At 45.0% G+C, this 18,030-nt stretch overlaps 1 protein-coding gene across 1 annotated transcript in view; it reads right to left on the minus strand.

The window, feature by feature from the left end:
• The window catches only part of COL9A3 (collagen type IX alpha 3 chain), a 169,712-nt gene that overhangs the window by 105,073 nt on the left and 46,609 nt on the right, over nucleotides 1-18,030 (minus strand). Inside the window, exons 13-17 of the mRNA XM_030213529.1 lie at nucleotides 11,340-11,393; nucleotides 8,966-9,019; nucleotides 8,821-8,874; nucleotides 8,036-8,089; nucleotides 5,532-5,585 (exon numbers count right to left, since the gene is read on the minus strand). Coding sequence (XP_030069389.1) covers nucleotides 5,532-5,585; nucleotides 8,036-8,089; nucleotides 8,821-8,874; nucleotides 8,966-9,019; nucleotides 11,340-11,393 — 270 coding nt within the window. The remainder of the gene's footprint in view (nucleotides 1-5,531; nucleotides 5,586-8,035; nucleotides 8,090-8,820; nucleotides 8,875-8,965; nucleotides 9,020-11,339; nucleotides 11,394-18,030) is intronic.

Genomic DNA, 18,030 nt, shown 5'->3' on the forward strand with positions numbered 1-18,030 from the left:
ATAATTGTCTGATAACACACAGAAAAAAAATAAAAATAAAAGTCACAATTAATACCTTTTATTAAATTTAGATATTAGCTATGTATCATATGTCAAAGAATAAAGTGGTTGCTCAAAGCATATAGTAACCACAATCGCTCAACTGCAAAACACTATGCACAACTTTGTGCAACAACACACTCAGAACCTTACTGTACCATAAATATTACACTGGGCAGAACCCTCATCTCATCTCCTTCCTCACTCTTCCCTCCCCTCCATCCATGTCCAGCAACCTTCCTCTCCCCTCCATCCACCCATGTCCAGCAACCTTCCTTATGTACAGTGCAAAATATACAGATAGCAGATTTTAATTCCCAAAGCTGACAAATTTCAATCAATAAATGGAAAATAAAATTATTTTTCTATCTTTATGCCTGGTAATGCTATTTTTCTAAGCATAGTAGTCTCATTCTCTCTCTGTATCTCTTAGATCACTGTCCAGGGCCTCCTGCTCATTTGCCATGTTATATTTTCTCAATTTCTTCCACTCAGACATTGATTTTTTTCATGCTCATCTTCCCCCAATACACTTTTTTGCCTCTCAAACTTTATCTCTCTTTCTCATCCTCCAGTCTTCCAGCTCCCTCTTTTTACTGCTTCTATCTAGCTCTGCATCTCTTTCCCCACCCATTTCTAACATCTCCCCTCTCTCCTCTTTCCTTTCCATTGATGCCAAGCATCTCTCCTTTCTTCCCTTCCTTCTTGCCAGCATCTCTTTCTGGTTTTCTCTTCCCCCTTCCTTCTTGCCCAGCATCTCTTCCTGGTTTTCTCTTCCACCTTCCTTCCTAACCAGCATCTCCCTGATTTCTCTTTCCACCTTCCCTCCTCTCCAGTACCACCCCCTGATCTTTCCTCCCACCTTCACTCCTCTGTGCCCAGCATGTCACCCTAATCGCCCTTTTTCTACCCTCCTCCATGCCTAGCATTAACCCCCCATTTCCTCTCACATTTCTCCATGCCCAGCATGTCCCACAATCTCCCCTTCCACCATGTTCCCGATCTTCCTTTCCACTGTCCATGCCCAGAATGTTCCCCAATCTCTCCTCCCCCATTCCTCTGTGCACAACATGCCCTCAAACTCCCCTTCCACAATATCCAGCATGCTTCTCCAATCTCCATTTCCTTCTTCCTTTTTCCCAATCTTTCCTCCCACCTTCCTCTGTATCCAGAATGTCTCACTCTGATCTCCCATTTCCACTTTCCTCCAGTCCTAGCCCAGTATATTTTGCTCGTTATTAAAGCCTGAGGCGTTCTCCCTCTGACGCAGCGATTCTCATAGCCAGCCTTAATCCCGCTCTCACCCATCCATCCGCGTGGTCACTCCATCTCCGACCTGAGGCGTTCTCCCTCCGATGCCGGCGAATCGGCGACAGCGATGCACATAGCCAGCCTTAATCTGCCTGTGTCGGAGCCTCTCCCTCAGACGCGTCCTGCCTCTGCGTAAGACAGGAAGTTGAATTAGAGGAGGCGGGATGCATCTGAGGGAGAGGGGGGAGGTGCAAGACTCACGCGGGAGGGGGGAAGAGGCAGAGACCGCCGGTCACTGCAGCATTTTGGCGCTTAGGCACCATCTCTTTTAAAGAGCAGCCAAGGGAAGTCCACGATTGGGCTGGGGAGGCTTAGCCTCCCCAAGCCTCTTATACGGGGCGCCTATGATCACCCTCTCAAGTCCTAATCTGTGCAATCCGAATTTAGATACAAGTCCAAGTTAATCGGGTCTTTTATTCAAGTGGGATCTAGCAATTTGGCACCAGGATGTAGCTTCCTTTGGGGTAGAGAACATATGCCACTGGTTATTCTGTTGAACCCACAGGGTAGCTGGGTATTGCAGGAAGAAGCGCAGCTGCTTTGCAACCAGCTGGAAACAAATTTCCAAAAAAGCCTCTCTCTTTATGGTAAGCCCCGGAGAATAATCTTGAAATATTCTTATAGGTTTCCCTTCGAACTGCGCCTCCTCCATTTTGTCCTTGTACATACGCAGAACTTGGGCCTTTTGAGCATAACTGTGGAATTTCGTGATGATTACTCTTGGCTTATCAGAGTTAGTGCATGGTGGGCCCACTCGGTGTACCCTATCAAGGTATATCTTACCCTGGCATTCCACCATAGGGTAGCGTGCCAGTAGCCACGTTTCCAGTATGTTAGGCAAAGCTGTGTCCAGCAGCGACTCCGGAAAGCCCACAAAACGGAGGTTCTCTCTCCTTGCTCTGCTCTGTTTTCCAGGTCCTCAAGCTTTTCCTGTTGCGCACGGCTCAACGCCTCCAAACGTTCTATGTGTTCATTTTGTGTCTGTAAGAGATCTTCCGCGTCTGAGACACGACACTCTAGCTCCCAAATTCTACGCGTCAATTCAGCAGTACTGTGTGCTATGCCCGCTATTTGTTCTGATAATTGTTCGAATCTTGGCTCCACTGCTTTGAGTACAGCCGCAGTAAGTTCTGGTATGAATTCCGCATGTGCTGAGGGTGGCAGAGGGGAGTGCGCCATTTTGTCCTCGCCCTGTTTTACACGGTCTTGCCCTCTTCACGGATGTTTGGCTGCCATCAGCTGGGGAGATCTGGCTAAACATTTGTCCATAGAGTCTTACCCTGCTTAGGCAAGGTATGCTGTGATTTCAGCAACCGCTGTCAGCAAATGGTCCAAATAGAGACAGAGTTCCCCTGCAGTGATCTCCGATGCAACCGCTACCGTTCACCGCATCACGTGACCCCCCCCCCCCCCCCCCCCCATGGAAGATGAAATTTAATGTGGACAAATGCAAGGTGATGCATATTGGAAAGAATAATCCGAATCACAGTTACGTAATGCTAGGGTCCACCTTGGGGGTCAGCGCTCAAGAAAAAGATCTCTGTGTCATTGTAGATAAAACCCTGAAATCTTCTGCTCAGTGTGCGGCGGTGGCCAAAAAAGCAAACGGGATGCTAGGAATTATTAGGAAAGGGATGGTGAATAAGACCAAAAATACTATGATGCCTTTGTATCGCTCCATGGTGCATCCGCACTTTTTTTTTTTTTTAGTTACATTTGTACCCCGTGCTTTCCCACTCATGGCAGGCTCAATACGGCTTATGTATTTTATACAGGTACTTACTTGTACCTGGGGCAATGGAGGGTTAAGTGACTTGCCCAGAGTCACAAGGAGCTGTGCCTGAAGTGGGAATCGAACTCAGTTCCTCAGTTCCCCAGAGTCCACCACCCTAACCACTAGGCCACTCCTGCGTTCAGTTCTGGTCGCCGTATCTCAAAAAAGATATCGCGGAATTAGAAGAGGATCAAAGAAGAGTGACTAAATAATAAAGGGGATGGAACTCCTCTTGTATGAGGAAAGGCTAAAGAGGTTAGGGCTCTTTAGCTTGGAAAAGAGACAGATGAGGGAAGATATGATTGAGGTCTACCAAATCCTTGAGTGGTGTAGAACGAGTAGAAATAAATCAATTAATTACTCGTTCCAAAAGTACAAAGACTAGGGGACACTCAATGAAGTTACATGGAAATACGTTTTTTTTTAATTTATACATTTAAATCATATTTCAAGAGTATACACACTTGATCAAGAAAAGTGTTATAAAAATCAAATTAATAAAAAGTAATAATATATTAAAGCATATATAATAACACTCAAGTCCCCTTTATATTTGGAATCCAAGATCGCTAAATTAGGAGGATTTAAGGGAAACAATTACCACCTGGTAAAGAACAGAGAATTTAAACAATTAAACTCCTTCAACTCTTTTAGAGGCCACGAAAGATGTTAAATGAGAAGGTTCCATAAACACATATTTTACCATATTGTATCGTACTATACATTTGCAAGGAAATCTAAGATAGAATGAGCCTCCTAGCTGCAAAACGGCAGGTTTCAATAATAAAAATTGCCTGCGCCTTCTCTGCGCATCTCTTGAGACATCTGGGAACAAGAGTATTTTAAAGCTCAAAAATAATTCTGTCTTTGTTCTGAAAAAACATTAGAAAAAGCCATTGCTTGTCGGGCAGTAAAGCCACTGTGGCTACCAAAGTTGCCGCCATGGCCAATTCAGCTTCAGATGTTTCCAGGAGAGCTGTAACATCTGGGGGATTCTGTTGCTGCTGTTGTCCCTGTTCTCTTTGAGGTATATAATATATCTGAGTAAAAGGAGGTAAAGTTGTTTCTGGAATTTGTAATATTTCTTGAAGATATCTTTTTAACATATCCAATGGCTTCACCATTTTTATCTTTGAGAAATTTATAAATCTAAGATTACAATTTCACACGTGATTCTCATAAATTTCTGTTTCACTTCTCAGGATTGATTTATCTTTAAACATTGCTGTTTGTAAGTTTCCCATATTTGAAATATTTTTTTACACTGTCTCAAATCATTCAAAAGAAGACTTTATATCATTTTCGGGTTTTTTCACTCTTTGTTCAACCGCAGCATCATTTTGCAACACTAAACTAGTCTGCTGTGAGAAAGTTTGTGCCAATTGAGAAATTAAGTCCCATAGGGAATCCAAAGTTACCTCTGCCGGTTTCTTCAGTATTCCAGGAGGCATATTCTCCAACGGTTTCCTCGTTGACCCGCTCCTGTTGTAACCGGGCTGCTCACCCCGGGGGATTCCAACTCTCCACCTGTCCTCTCACAAGAGCTTCACTCGATTCAGGGTCTGCTCCACTCAAAGGTGGGAGCCCCGTCGATCCCTTGGAGGGAGAGCTAGCCGGCTGTGATTGCAGGAGCGGAGTTCTGAGGTCGGGGCTCAGTGTAACATCATGCCCTGAAAACGCAGATACTTCCTCCAAATCGCCAGCGTTTCCTAAGGGACCGCTCCCGATCTCACTTCCCTGTTCTGGAGTCCTCACAAAATGGCCCATTGGACCGACAGGTAATGTGGTAGGCAGCAGGGAAGCCCGGGCTGCTGCCTTACCTCTTCTTTTTGGCATTTTTGAATATCGTAGGAAACGAGGTCCTCAGCATACTAGATGTGTGCGGCCATCTTGGATCACCCCCACATGGAAATACTTTTAAAACAAATAGGAGGAAGTATTTTTTCACTCAACGAATAGTTAAGCTTTGGAACTCTTTGTGGTTAGCGTATCTGGGTTTAAAAAAAGGTTTGGACAAATTCCTGGAGGAAAAGTCCATAGTCTGCTATTGAGACAGACATGGGAAGTGCCCTGGGATTTGTAGTATGGAGTGTTGCCACGATTTGGGTTTCTGCCAGATACCTGTGACCTGGCTTGGCCACTATTTGGAAAACAGGATACTGGGCTAGATGGACCATTTGGTCTGACCCAGAATGGCCACTCTTATGTTCTTGTGTAGGTCATCAATGGGAAAGGGGATAAAACATTTCAATAAGAATGGAATGAGCTTAAGGCATGAACTGGGGGTGGGGTGGGTGGGGAGAGGAAATAATATCATAGATCAAATGAAACTATTCCAGCTTATCTTCCAATTGTATTTCTGGTGAACATCTGGTATGAGCGGAATCAACAAATCATAAGGACTTACAGGTTCTCCTATGGGTCCAGCAGATCCAGGCATTCCTTTTGAACCAGGCCTTCCCTAGAAATAAACAGCAAAGTCAGATCAACCAGTACTAAAAACCTACTCAGTTCAAACTTGCTCTTCCTTCCCATCTCCCCACCCCCATAGTCTAAATTCTGACTTCCAACCCACCTCTGCATGCTCAGGCATGAGAAAGAGTCACAGTCCACCTCTGCATCTTTCAAGTTTAGTTTACAAACCATCTGAGCAGTTTAAAATCACAAAAATTATAAACCAGCAAGGAAAAGAATTACAATACAGGATAGGAAACAGGGAAAAAAAAAAGAGGCAGGACAGGGAATGATATATCGCAGCCTCAATGAAGCATTCCAAAGAACGAACTTGAAATTCCATCTTTGGGGTACTGGAAGAGAGACTCTCAGCCCTTCTCTGCATATATTGGCTAGTCAAAGAGTGATCCCTACCTAGTTCTTTCCTGCAGCCCTCAGGCATAAAAGGATTATTCCTAACCCACCCATGAACCCCCAGTGTACTTTGATAGCAATTCTCACTCCACTCCTGTACGTAACTTCCTGTTTATGTTTTCTTTTACATTCCTTTTCCTATGCTATTTTTGCGGTTAAAATTTTGAAATACAATACATACATTAAAAATACATAAAGAAAGAAAGGGTATTTAAACTGGAGCTGACATCAGCATGCTGGCCTGGCCTGAATCAGGCTGTCCAAGGAGCAACTCTAGCACCCTCCCCACCCCTGTCTTTTCCTTTGTATCTCACACACCTCTCTTGCCAATTATTCTTTCCCTTGTCCTTGTTTATCCTTGACAGTGTCAGCCTACGTATGACCTTTCTGCAGCATGGCATGTAGCTTATTGCATAAGTATGGTATGGTATATTATTGTTAATTCAAAGCAAAAATAGATAAAAGAACTATTGTAAACCACTTAGATATTACCGATAGGTGGCAGATCACATAAAATAAAACCTGAAACCCCTGCACACTCAGACTCAGTGTGCACATTAACAAAAAGCTATGTTTTTTTTATTTGGAAAGTCAGTTATGAATTAGGTAAATCACAAAGATGTGCACATTTTGGTTCTGTTTTGTTTTTGCTTTTTTTCCCATTTTATTTACAGATTATTTCATTTCATTTGTTAAACAAAATAAAAAAATTTGGTTGATATTTAGCGAGAATTAACAGGGTAGGAAGGAGCTCCTCCCTGTTTAATTCCTGCTGACTTGGTCTCATCACAAATATCTAGTGGTAATTAAACCACCTAGTGCCAGGGTGGTCTGGGGGTATTCAGTACTGGTGCCCAGATAAATATCCAGGCAAGTTGGACCATATACACAGCAGTCCTAACCTGGATAAACTTCCAGCAGCCACCAGTGATTCAGCACCAGTAGCCAAATATGGACCAGCACTGAACACCCACATCTAAACCAGCTTGTGGCGGCCATCGTTTAAAAAAATGCTGAAAACAAAAATCAAACAGAAAGTGGGCCCACTCCCACTATTCAAAAAATTGTCAAGGTCCCCTGGGCCTGCCCCCTTCAAAGCCTCTTACCCATCAGTAGGGTCTCTAAAGTCAAAATGAGACAGGAACGAATAGTCACTTCTACCCTGCCGGGCTGAGGCTTCCAAATTGTATAAGAAAATGGTGCCAGTCTTAGGCTGTGCTGGCCTCCACCATATTGAAATATAGATCCAGCAGAATCATTCTTGCCTCACTTTGGATGCCCCATGAATGGGATAAGAGGTGCCTGGCAGCCTTGAATTTTTTGATTCTGGCGGCGAGGTGGAGGAAGGGGATGAGAAGGCCCAGACTGTGGCTGCTTCGAAGAAAATCAAAACAGAAATGAACAAAATTTTGTTCATGATCGTTGCAGTTGTCTGGGTCTTGCCGCTTCTGAGTAAGTGTAACCAACGTTTCAGCCCTCCTGCTGTGGCTTTCTTCAGGGTATGCTGTGTGAAGTCTGCAGTTTGTGTTTACATACCCTGAAGAAAGCCACAGCATGAGGGCTGAAATGTGGGTTACACTTACTTAGATGTGGCAAGACCTGAATAACTGCAACAATCATGAAGCCAGTCGCAAAAGCCAAAGAGAACAAACTTTTTTTCATATTTCTTTGACTTTATTTTCCAAGTGAAATGAAACAAATATGGCACATCAGTTAAGTCACTGCTTAAATTTAAGATGGGTAATATGCAGGCAGACTTAACCAGAAAAAATGTAACCACATCCTTGGCAAGCCTCACCCTCGTCCCACATTTAACCAATTTCATTTCATTTAATGGCCTGACATTCCACCCATCATACCAACATCTAAGCTGCTTACAATAAAAATGGAAAGTTAGTGGTCTGCACAAAAGTTAACTGGTCTACAAGGTGGGAAATTCAAAATGTATTAACTCCTAAAGTCACTGGGAAAAATAATTTAAATATTGGTACAAGGTATTACCTCGTCCTATGCACAAGCCAATCCATAACTCATTTCACTTACATCATCTCCTTTAGGTCCAATGAAGCCCTGATGCCCTCGGACACCTTGGTCTCCCTGGAATTAAAGAAAAGAAAGAGAGTGTATTGTTCACAATTAAAGGCAGAAGGTTTAATTCTTTTGAAAACTTTTAATCTTATGGTACAGACTAGAGCATTATGCCATCATCTGCTTCCCGTAAACCAGTGAAAAATGTCATATAGAGGAAATAAATTCCCCATACAACAGCTATCTGTAATACTAACTATTATGTAATACTAACTATTACCAGGCTACAGAAGGCTAGTTGCATACTGGTCTTTGCGCTGGGGCGATCACTGATAATTTCTCAGTATTGAAACAGCTGCTAATTATGCTGCTGAAACCAATATCTAAGAGAAACATAGAAAATGATGGCAGATAGAGATCTAAAATCCTATTCATGCCAAACTGCTAAGCACTACAGTCTCTCCCTCTCCCTCAGAAATCCTCAGTGCTTGTCCCGTGTTGCCAATAACCTAAAAGCACATTATGAATAAATACAAAATAATCAACTAAGCAAAATAACAAAATCCATCATGAGCAGTCGAGATTAGGTTTAGGGTTATCCATAATGTCAAGAACACAGGAGCTGCACTAATCTTCTCTCCTGTAGCACTGACCTCCGGCCACTAGAGGCTGCATTCTATAAACATCTATAAAAGACTTAATAAACAGGCACTAATCTAGTTAGGTGAACAGGAACAGATGGGTTGCCAGTCATGACAATCTGAAGGCACACCTGACAATTCATAAAAATGAATACATACAGTTTTCCCTGGAGGCCCAGGATGTCCAGGGGGCCCTTGAAAGCCTATGTCTCCCTGAAACCAAGATAAGAGAAGTTAAGACTTGATATGGCGTCACTTTGCACTTTAACAATCAAAACCACCATCCTAGCTGAATTTTACTTACTCTATCCCCAGGAGTACCTTGTGGCCCAACAAGGCCCTGTAGCCCTCGTGGCCCCTAAAATTAAACCAAAAACAAAACAATCAATCAAACTCCTATTTGCAGTTAAATGGATATGGCAAACAAGCAGAAGCAGCGTTATACTCAGAATGCCAGAAATGTGAATGCATCCCACATGGGATGTGAAGTGAGAAATGCCCTGAAAACATACCATCACCTTCCACTCCGATGTGCTTTTTTTTTTTTTAACCTCAGTGGACTGTGTGCAAGAGATGCAGGTCTCCTGCAAAGCTCTTTGACTATGTCCACCAAAATTAGTAAAATGTAAAATAATAAACTGTGAATTTAAACTTCTAAAAATCTGTCTTATTTTCTTTAGAAATTGAGCTTGCATTATTCCAGAAAAAAAAAAAAAAAAAAGATGAGAATGGGTTTGAAATAGGATAGAAATATGAGCAGGATGGTACAGCTGCGAGAGCCAGATTCACAAAGCTTACTGTGCTATTAACCTTTGCTTTAGACTGGTTCTAGCCAATCTAAAGTAAACATTTACGTAGCAAGTAATGCACAAAGGGGTTTTCCGTGGCTCTAACATGTGCCATTAGCAGCCACCAAGAACCCCATGCAAATATATTACAATGAGCTCATTAGTATTCTAATGAGCTCACTCATAATCTAATGTGTATTTCAGGGGATGCACAGCTTCAGAGCAGCCCTAATTTAATGAGCAAATTTTACAGTTGCTCTGGAGCTGTCAGAGAGGAGAGAAGCACAAGCAAGAAGCTATAAAGGCTGCCTGCTTATGCTTCCTACCTCTCACTTTCCCAGTGCCCTCCTCCCACCGAATTAAATTTTTTTTTTTCTGGTGGTCTAATGGACTACAACACCCCACTGCATCTTGTTTTCTTTATTTCCCTGGTGGTCAAGTGGACCCTGATCCCTCAATCTTTTTTTAAACTTTCCCTGGTGGTCCAGTGGGCCATGACCCCCCTTCCCCGTGACCCCAGAACATTTTTTTTAATTTTCCCTGGTAGTCCAATGGACCAAACCCCTTCCCCTGCAAAGGCACACACCCCTCCCTCCCGCACCCAACCCACATCCCTGCCCCTCCCTGTATCTTTACAACAAGGTGGAGGAAGGTGGACAGGAGCAACAGCTCCTCCTTCCTGCCCAGAACAAAATGGCGGCGCCCAGACAGTGCATTCTGGGATGCACTGGGTAGGGCTAAACACCATATAAGGGAAAAAAAACTCCTTATATGGTGTTAGCCTTGCCCAGTGCATCCCAGAATGGACTGGGCAGGGCCTGGGCACCACCATTTTGTTCCAGGCAGGAGCCGTTGCTCCTGCCCTCCTGCCTCCACCTTGTTGTAAAGGTACAGGGAGGGGCAGGGTGGGGTCATGTATGGGAGGGTTTGTGTGTGCATGTGTAGGGGAAGGTGTTCTGTCCACTGACCACCATGGAAATTTAAAAAAAAAAAAGGTTTGTGGGGTCATGGGGGGTTTGCTATGGTCCACTGGAAAAAAAGGTTGGGGTGGTCAGGGTCAAGGTAAATTTTTTTAAAAGTGTGTGGTCAGGGAGGTCCAGGGCATCAGAGCTGTCAAATTGATTTGACAGCAGTGTCAAATCCATCTGACAGCTTGAACTCGCAAAACAGCAAGGATGCACAAAGGGGGATCCATGCAGCTCATTTGCATGCAATCCCTTTGTGCATCGCTGGTTGTTAGAGATTTGCTAAATTTTAGCGAGGCAGTCATATTTTACGACTGTCTTTATGCATCGAGTGACTAGACAGAGCCATGAGGGCCTGAGTGACTAGACAGAACCATGACAATGAACCTGTCTGAACTGCAACAACTGGAATTCTAAAGCTGGCGAATGTTAGCACCAGAGGGTCTTCCCAGGTGGGAGCGAATCCCATATGTGATCACGTGTACCTCTCCGGGCAGGTACGCAGAGCTTTTGTGAATTCATCAAGATCACACTCTGGTTTAAACTCTGGTTTTGCATATAACCTCAGGCATGTTTGAGAGATTAGACTGAATGGTACGAGGAGGCAGAAATTGGGTGCCTGTGGCATGTGCCTTCACTCTCACCTCTTTTGAGACAGTAACAATGTTATTTTCATGCTTGGATATTCACAGATTTCTTTTCACATGACCATGTCCTGAAGACAAATGGTCAATCACCTGATCTCCTTCTTGATCTACAATCACTGCCCAATATTGGACTCCCTCAAACTATCAGGTCTTCTAATCCACTGCAGGAAGCAGTCTACCAACCCCGGATTCTAAATCACCACCCTTAAAACAAGACTTGTACATAGTGCTCATGTTGTTTAATTTGTTAAGTGAATACATTGAAACAATAGCTTTACCTGCAGGCCTACACTGCCTGGAATCCCAGCTGGGCCTGGGGGGCCGGGGTCACCCTATGAGTCAAGAAAGATAATTATAGCATGAATGAATGAATTCCAGTCTGTGGAAGCAGCATCATGGAGCACTTCCTGACACATCCGCAATGATCTTCCACAGAACATGCTTGCCAGGATGCCTGATCACCAGAGCCACAGATGAATGCTTTCCATTTTACCAGTAGAGCAAGAGCAAAGCAGGTCAACAATAGTGTGAGGTAACTCATGTACCCACGTCAATGCCACTCAAACCCTGGCCAGGAGTGAAGAGCTAGAGTTAGGAGGGGGTGCACATGGAGCACCTGCCCTGGGCCCTCATGCCAGATCAGACCCCAAGCCTGCCCAAAACTAAAGGCAGCATTGTCTGTTGACTGGCTTTGGGCCCCTCCCCCCCCACTGCAAATTTCTGCTCTGGGCCCCAACATGTCTAACACCGGTCTTGCATGAAACCCATTTCTTGTGGCAAAGGGGCAACAGAGTTTTCATACCCTAATGACAAATGTTTCCAAGCTATGACTCAAGTGCATCTCACCTCTGGCTTTGCTTAAGAAGCCTAAAACTGGGATGCCACTCAGCATCTGACCTCTCTTAGGCACAATGTGGAGAAAATCCTTAAGTCTTACAGAAACGTAGAGCCACCAAATGCCATATGGATTAGTACATGGATAGCCAACTCAGGTCTTTGAATACAACAGGTAGGTCAGGTTTTCAGGATATCCATAATGAACATGCATGAGAAATTTGATTGCATTACCTCCACTGCATGCACATTTATCTCATGCGTATTCACTGTGTATATCCTGAAAACCAATTACCAATGGCACTTGAGGACTGGAGTTGCCTATCTCTGGATTAGTATAATCCAGTCTGACACACAGATCTTCACAGGTGTTAACGAGTTAATATGCAGACAGTAACAGCAGAGTGACCCCCTAGATGTGATTTTGACAGATTACAATAGGTGTCTCCATGAAACCATTAAAAAAATGTAATAAATATGATTATATACAAATGCACCATGCATCCTGTTCCAACTGTTTACTCTTATTCCTCCAAATGCTATCAGTGCTGCTTCCTGATTTTGGGGAAGGGGCTACCCACTGCTTTCAGCATTCTTCCTCCCCCCTCCATAGGTGCATAAAAGCAATCAGAAATACTGCTGGCAGAGAAGAACTCTAGGAACTGTGGCCATGGTAGCCATCGTCCAAACAGCGCATCAGTACCAACTGCGCTAAGAAACTCATTAACTCCTCTGTTGATATGAAGAAGCTATATGGATCGTCCAGGAAAGAGGAGATGGAACGCATACCTATAGACCTCCAGCACAAATGGAGAAGCTGGACAAGGATCCGACCGAAGGTATCCATAAGCTTGGAATGAAGGGGAAGGCGCTGTTGCTGGGAGATCAACTTGCCTGATGAGGTTTAGAACATCCCACTGGCAGAATCAGAAAGAAGCAGAGAGATTGTGGATGCCTATCAAATTGCTTTGCTCAGACAAATGACAGAACCCACAAGGAAACAGGGGATTGGTTCTAGTGTTGACAAATAGAGGAAGTGTTTCCAATATCCAGGTGGGTGCCCACCTAGGCAACAGTGTTCATCACACAATAAGGTCTGATATAAGAGCAAAAGCAGAGTGCAGATGCACAAAATTCAAAGTACTGTTGATTTTGGTAAAATGTGGTGTGACAAAACAGTATTATTTCTCGAAGTGTATTTCTCTAGTTTGGCCAGCAGATGGTGCATATTTTATGTTTAAAGCTGTTACAGAAAAACTACTATTCCTTCTTTTGTTTTTAACACAGAGAGGAAGTAACCTGCAGGGATGTGACCAGCTACTTTAAAAAAAAAATAATAATGTTGTTCTGGACTCCAATTAGACCAGGAGCTCAAATTCAGCCAGTTTGGGATGGAGTAGAGAGAGAAAGACCTCTTTACTGAGAACTTGTGAGCTGCTATATTTCCTGTACTTCCCAGGCACTATCCAATTATAGATAAAATGTTTAGATAGTTTTATAATTTATCCTTATTCAGTTACCTGTTATTTGCCTGTTATTTTCCATCTATTTTTATAGTTCACTGTTCAGTATTTTTATGACAAACCTTTTTTTAGTTTATTGACTCTGCTTGTCTGGACTGACTAAGAATCCTGGAGGTTTGTGTGTTGGGTCTGTGAGTGCTTTCTAGGAACTGTGGGACCACTGGGAGTGTAGCCCAGGAACCTAGAAATCAACGAGGATAACTTGAGAGCAGGAGACTCATCCAGAGGCAGTTGGGACCCAGTCAGTGGGAGAAGGGTGCTAGTGTAGAGCACATGCCCACGTGCAAGCGGACCTGAGCTGTGCTGGAGATAGACCCTCTAAGTGGCCATAGGGTTAGCCCCAGGTGGGTAGCTAGGCATTTCGTGACAGACATTGTCCTTCTTTTTTGGTGTCAGCATAGTGGGATTGTCAGTATGTGGTGTGAGGGTCACTATCCACCGAGTGGTTCAGGGTTTTTATCTGTAACCTCCAGACACAGAGCACAGTGAATGAGTACAGAAATAACAGGGTCCCTTCCCCGTTCAGTCTTTTTTTGGTAGGAGATTAGCAGCATGCTGATGGTGACTGGTAGTGGCTCTCAGACACCGGATATGCCTGACCTAACACAAGAGCGACCGGATGACCAAAGCGGGGAGGAGCTGCAGGACTGGCCTGTGTATAGTTCTCCTGAGAGAAGGCCAGACTCCTTGTGGACAGAGGCCCATGAGTTGATAGGGCCAGATGACAAACCAGCTCAGGTCCAGCAGATCTACATGGTACAGTGATAGCAGCTAGATCAGCTGCGGTGAGAGAAATTTTGAGCAACAGCGGCATGAGGAGTAGGATTTCCAGCTGCAGAAATTAAAGATTGAAATGGAAATGGCTCGTATCCAAAGCTCCAGCCCAACCCCTGTGCCGGGGCAGGATCCACAGCCCGGATCGGGTCCAACTTGTTTGCGCAGTTTGATGATACCAGAGGTGACATAGATGGATATCTAACTGCCTTTGAAAAAATTTGCCACCTCAATGAGCTTCCTCAGAAAGATTGGGAGGGAGGAAAGCTCACTGGTAGAGCATCTTAGGTATTCCAAGGACTGTACACGGAGACATGCTCCCAGTTTGAGGAGATGCACAAAGCTTTGTTGAACCATTATGCTATTACCCCCGAGACCTACAGACTAAAGTTTTGGACTTTGTTAAAGGGGGCGAATGATACTCACAGCGAGTTTGTGATCCAGCAAAGATACCAGCATCAGTGGTGGTTCAGTGGAGCTGAGGTTAAAACCCTGGAAGACTGCCAAAACCTGATGGTCCTGGAGCATTTTCTTCAGCGTTGTCATTCAAAAGTGAAGAAACATGTTAAAGATCACCAGCCCCATATTTCAGAGAAGGCGGCTGAATTGGCTGAAATCCTTTTGGCTAACCATCCCTGGTTGACAAAGAGAAGCCGTCCTTATCCGCAGCAGCCAAGATCTAAGGACAGCCAGGGCCATCAGCCAAATATCCCTGCAACTGTGGGCACACAGGACATTTCAAAGCAGATTGCCCAGATAACCCCCAAGCCTGCACTGAAGAGCATTCCAACTCCTGCACCGAAGCTGGTGGCTTTCGTGGGTAGCTCCAGTCCCACGGAGGAGGCCTATGCAGCAGCTGCAGCACAAAATTTCCTGGCCATTCATCAAGCAAGGAAGCAGATGGGTTTCCACAACACTACAGCACCCCAATAACTATGAATCAGACCCAGGTGGCTGGGCTCGTGGATATTGGCTCTAGCATGACTTTATTATGACCAGAGCTGGTGCCGGAGGATGCTATTCTTCCAGGGCGCATTGCAGATGTAATGTTAGCCAATGGATCCAGAGAGACTTTACCCATTGCTCAAGTATACCTGGATGGAGGTACCAAACCTGGATTCAGAGAAGTAGGAATAATGAAGAACATGTCGGTACCAATGTTGTGTGGAACCGATATGGGTCCAGTGAACATTACCCTTGATAGTGGAGTCAACATTTCTGCTATGGTGATCCGTAGTCAGGCCCAGGCAGCCCAACAAGCAGATCCTGAGCCAGGCTAGGTGGAACCAGCTGACCAAGCAGCAGGAGGCAGCGCTCCAGTGCTTCCAGCAGCACCAGCTCCAGAGATGACCGGGGCCGTGATTATGGAACAGCCCAACTTAACTGACACACCTATTGATCAGACTGTTGACCCTGAATTGTCAGAGTCACCAGCACAGACCCTTCCAGATATGGATACTCATATATGAAAGAGATATGCTTTTCAGGCAACACAACACTCTGATCCTGACCTGGAAGCCCTGAAGCAGAGGGCTGGCCAGCCAATCAATAAGACTTGTAAAGAAGGTATCCTATGGAAAGGAGGCTTGCTGTATAGAGAGACTGATCCCGTTGATCCTAACAGGCATGGGCAGCACGCAAACAGCTTATAGTGCCCAAAGCATAAAGGGAACAACTCCTACAGACTGCACATGACATTCCACTAGCAGGACATCAGGGGGTGACCTGCACATGCACTAGATTGACACAGAAATTCTATTGGCTGGGAGTATCTCGAGCCATAGCTGACTATTGTTGAACCTGTGATGCATGCCAAAGAGTAGGTAAGACCCAAGATCACCCCCCAAGCGCTCCTGAAACCTTTACCCATTATCAGAGAGCCATTTGAGAGAAAAGCTGTGAATATAGTAGGGCCTCTAGCTGTTCCTAGCCGGGCTGGGAAAAAATTTATATTTACAGTGGTGAACTTTGCTACCAGATATCCTGAAGTGGTAGCCTTATCCTCTATAGAAGCAGAAAAAATTGCTACTGCCCTGTTAGAAATATTTTCTCAGGTAGGATACCCATGAGAGATACTTTCAGATCAAGGGACAGAGTTTATGTCTGAGCTAATCCAGAAGCTGTGGACACATTGTGGAGTGAAATCTGTACGTACCACCCCATATCACCCTGAAACAAATGGGTTGGTGGAGAAATTTAAATGGACATTAAAGCATATGTTAAAGACTTTTGTGGAGTCGGGAGATCGAAACTGGGAAAAGTACTTGCCCTACCTACTGTTTGCATACAGAGAAGTACCCCAGGAGTTCACTGGTTCTCCCCATTTGAGCTCTTTTATGGCCGGAAGGTGAGAGGGCCCCTTGACCTAATAAGAGAACACTGGAAGGGGAAAATTGACTCCTCTGACACCCCTGTAACTGAATATGTAGTTAACATGTGGCAGAAATTAGAAGACCTTGTGAGCCTTGTCAGAGATAACTTTCAGGCAGCCCAGACTAAGCAAAAGACCTGGTATGATCGTAAGGCCCGAAATAGTCCCAGTCCGTCAGAACAAACTTCAGGCTAACTGGGCAGGACCTTACAAAGTCATAAGATGCCTGAATGATACCAAGTATGTTATATCTATGGACTCTCAAGACAAATGGTTCAGAGATTGTAAGCTCTTTGAGCAGGGACTGTCTTTTTGTGTATGGTGTGCAGCGCTGCGTATGCCTTTTAGCGCTATAGAAATGATAAGTAGTAGTAGAAAAGCGACAAAAATGGTATGGGGTTTGCACCACAAGATGCATAAGAAAAGACTTGATGACCTGAAGATGTGCAACCTAGAGGAAAGAAGAGAAGAGGTGATATGATACAGACATTCAAATATTTAAAACCTTTTTCTGAGGAGGGAATGTGGTAGAACTAGAGGACATGAATTTAGATTGCAAGGGGGGCTGACTCAGGAATACCATTAGGAAGTGCTTTTTCACGGAGAGGGTGGTAGCTGCCTGGAATACCCTCTTGCAGGAGGTGGTGGAGATGAAAACAGTAACAATTCCAAATTGCGTAGGATAAACACAAAGGAATCCTGTGTGGAATGCATGGAACCAAACAAACAGCGGTGATTAGATGGCAACATCAGTAATTGAGAAGAGCCAATGTTGAGCAGACTTCTATGGTCTGTGCCATGATCATGGCTGAACAGATTCAGCTTCAGTAGTTGGAGAACAAGGCCAGTGCTGGGTAGACTTCTACAGTCTGTGCCAGGGGCGTATCTGCGTGGGGCCACAGGGGCCTGGGCCCCTGCAGATTTCGCCCTGGCCCCCCTCCCCGCCGTCAACCCTCCCCCGCTGCTTACTTTTGCTGGCAGGGGGCCCCAACCCCCGCCAGCCGAGGTCTGACCCGCAGTCTCCATATTTCGTCTTCCTCCGTGGCCATGCTGCAAGGAAGTAACACTGCAGTGCTGATTCGTTGAATCCAGTTCGGAGTCTGACGTCGCTGCACATTGTACACGCGTACAACGTGCTGCGACGTCAGACTCCGAACTGGATTCAACGAATCAGCACTGCAGCGTTACTTCCTTGCAGCATGGCCACGGAGGAAGACGAAATATGGAGACTGCGGGTCGGACCTCGGCTGGCGGGGGTTGGGGCCTCCCGCCAGCAAAAGTAAGCAGCGGGGGAGGGTTGACGGCGGGGAGGGGGGTGGAGAGAGGCGGCGGCGGGGGGGGGGAGGCAAAAATGTGCCCCCCCCCTCTGGCTCTGGCCCCCCCTACCGCCGGATTCCAGATACGCCCCTGGTCTGTGCTCTGAAAATGGCAAGGATAAAGCAAGATCAAGTAAACATATGAAGTATC

Source organism: Microcaecilia unicolor, chromosome 8 (assembly GCF_901765095.1).
Source record: "Microcaecilia unicolor chromosome 8, aMicUni1.1, whole genome shotgun sequence".
NCBI classification, from domain to species: Eukaryota; Metazoa; Chordata; class Amphibia; order Gymnophiona; family Siphonopidae; genus Microcaecilia; species Microcaecilia unicolor.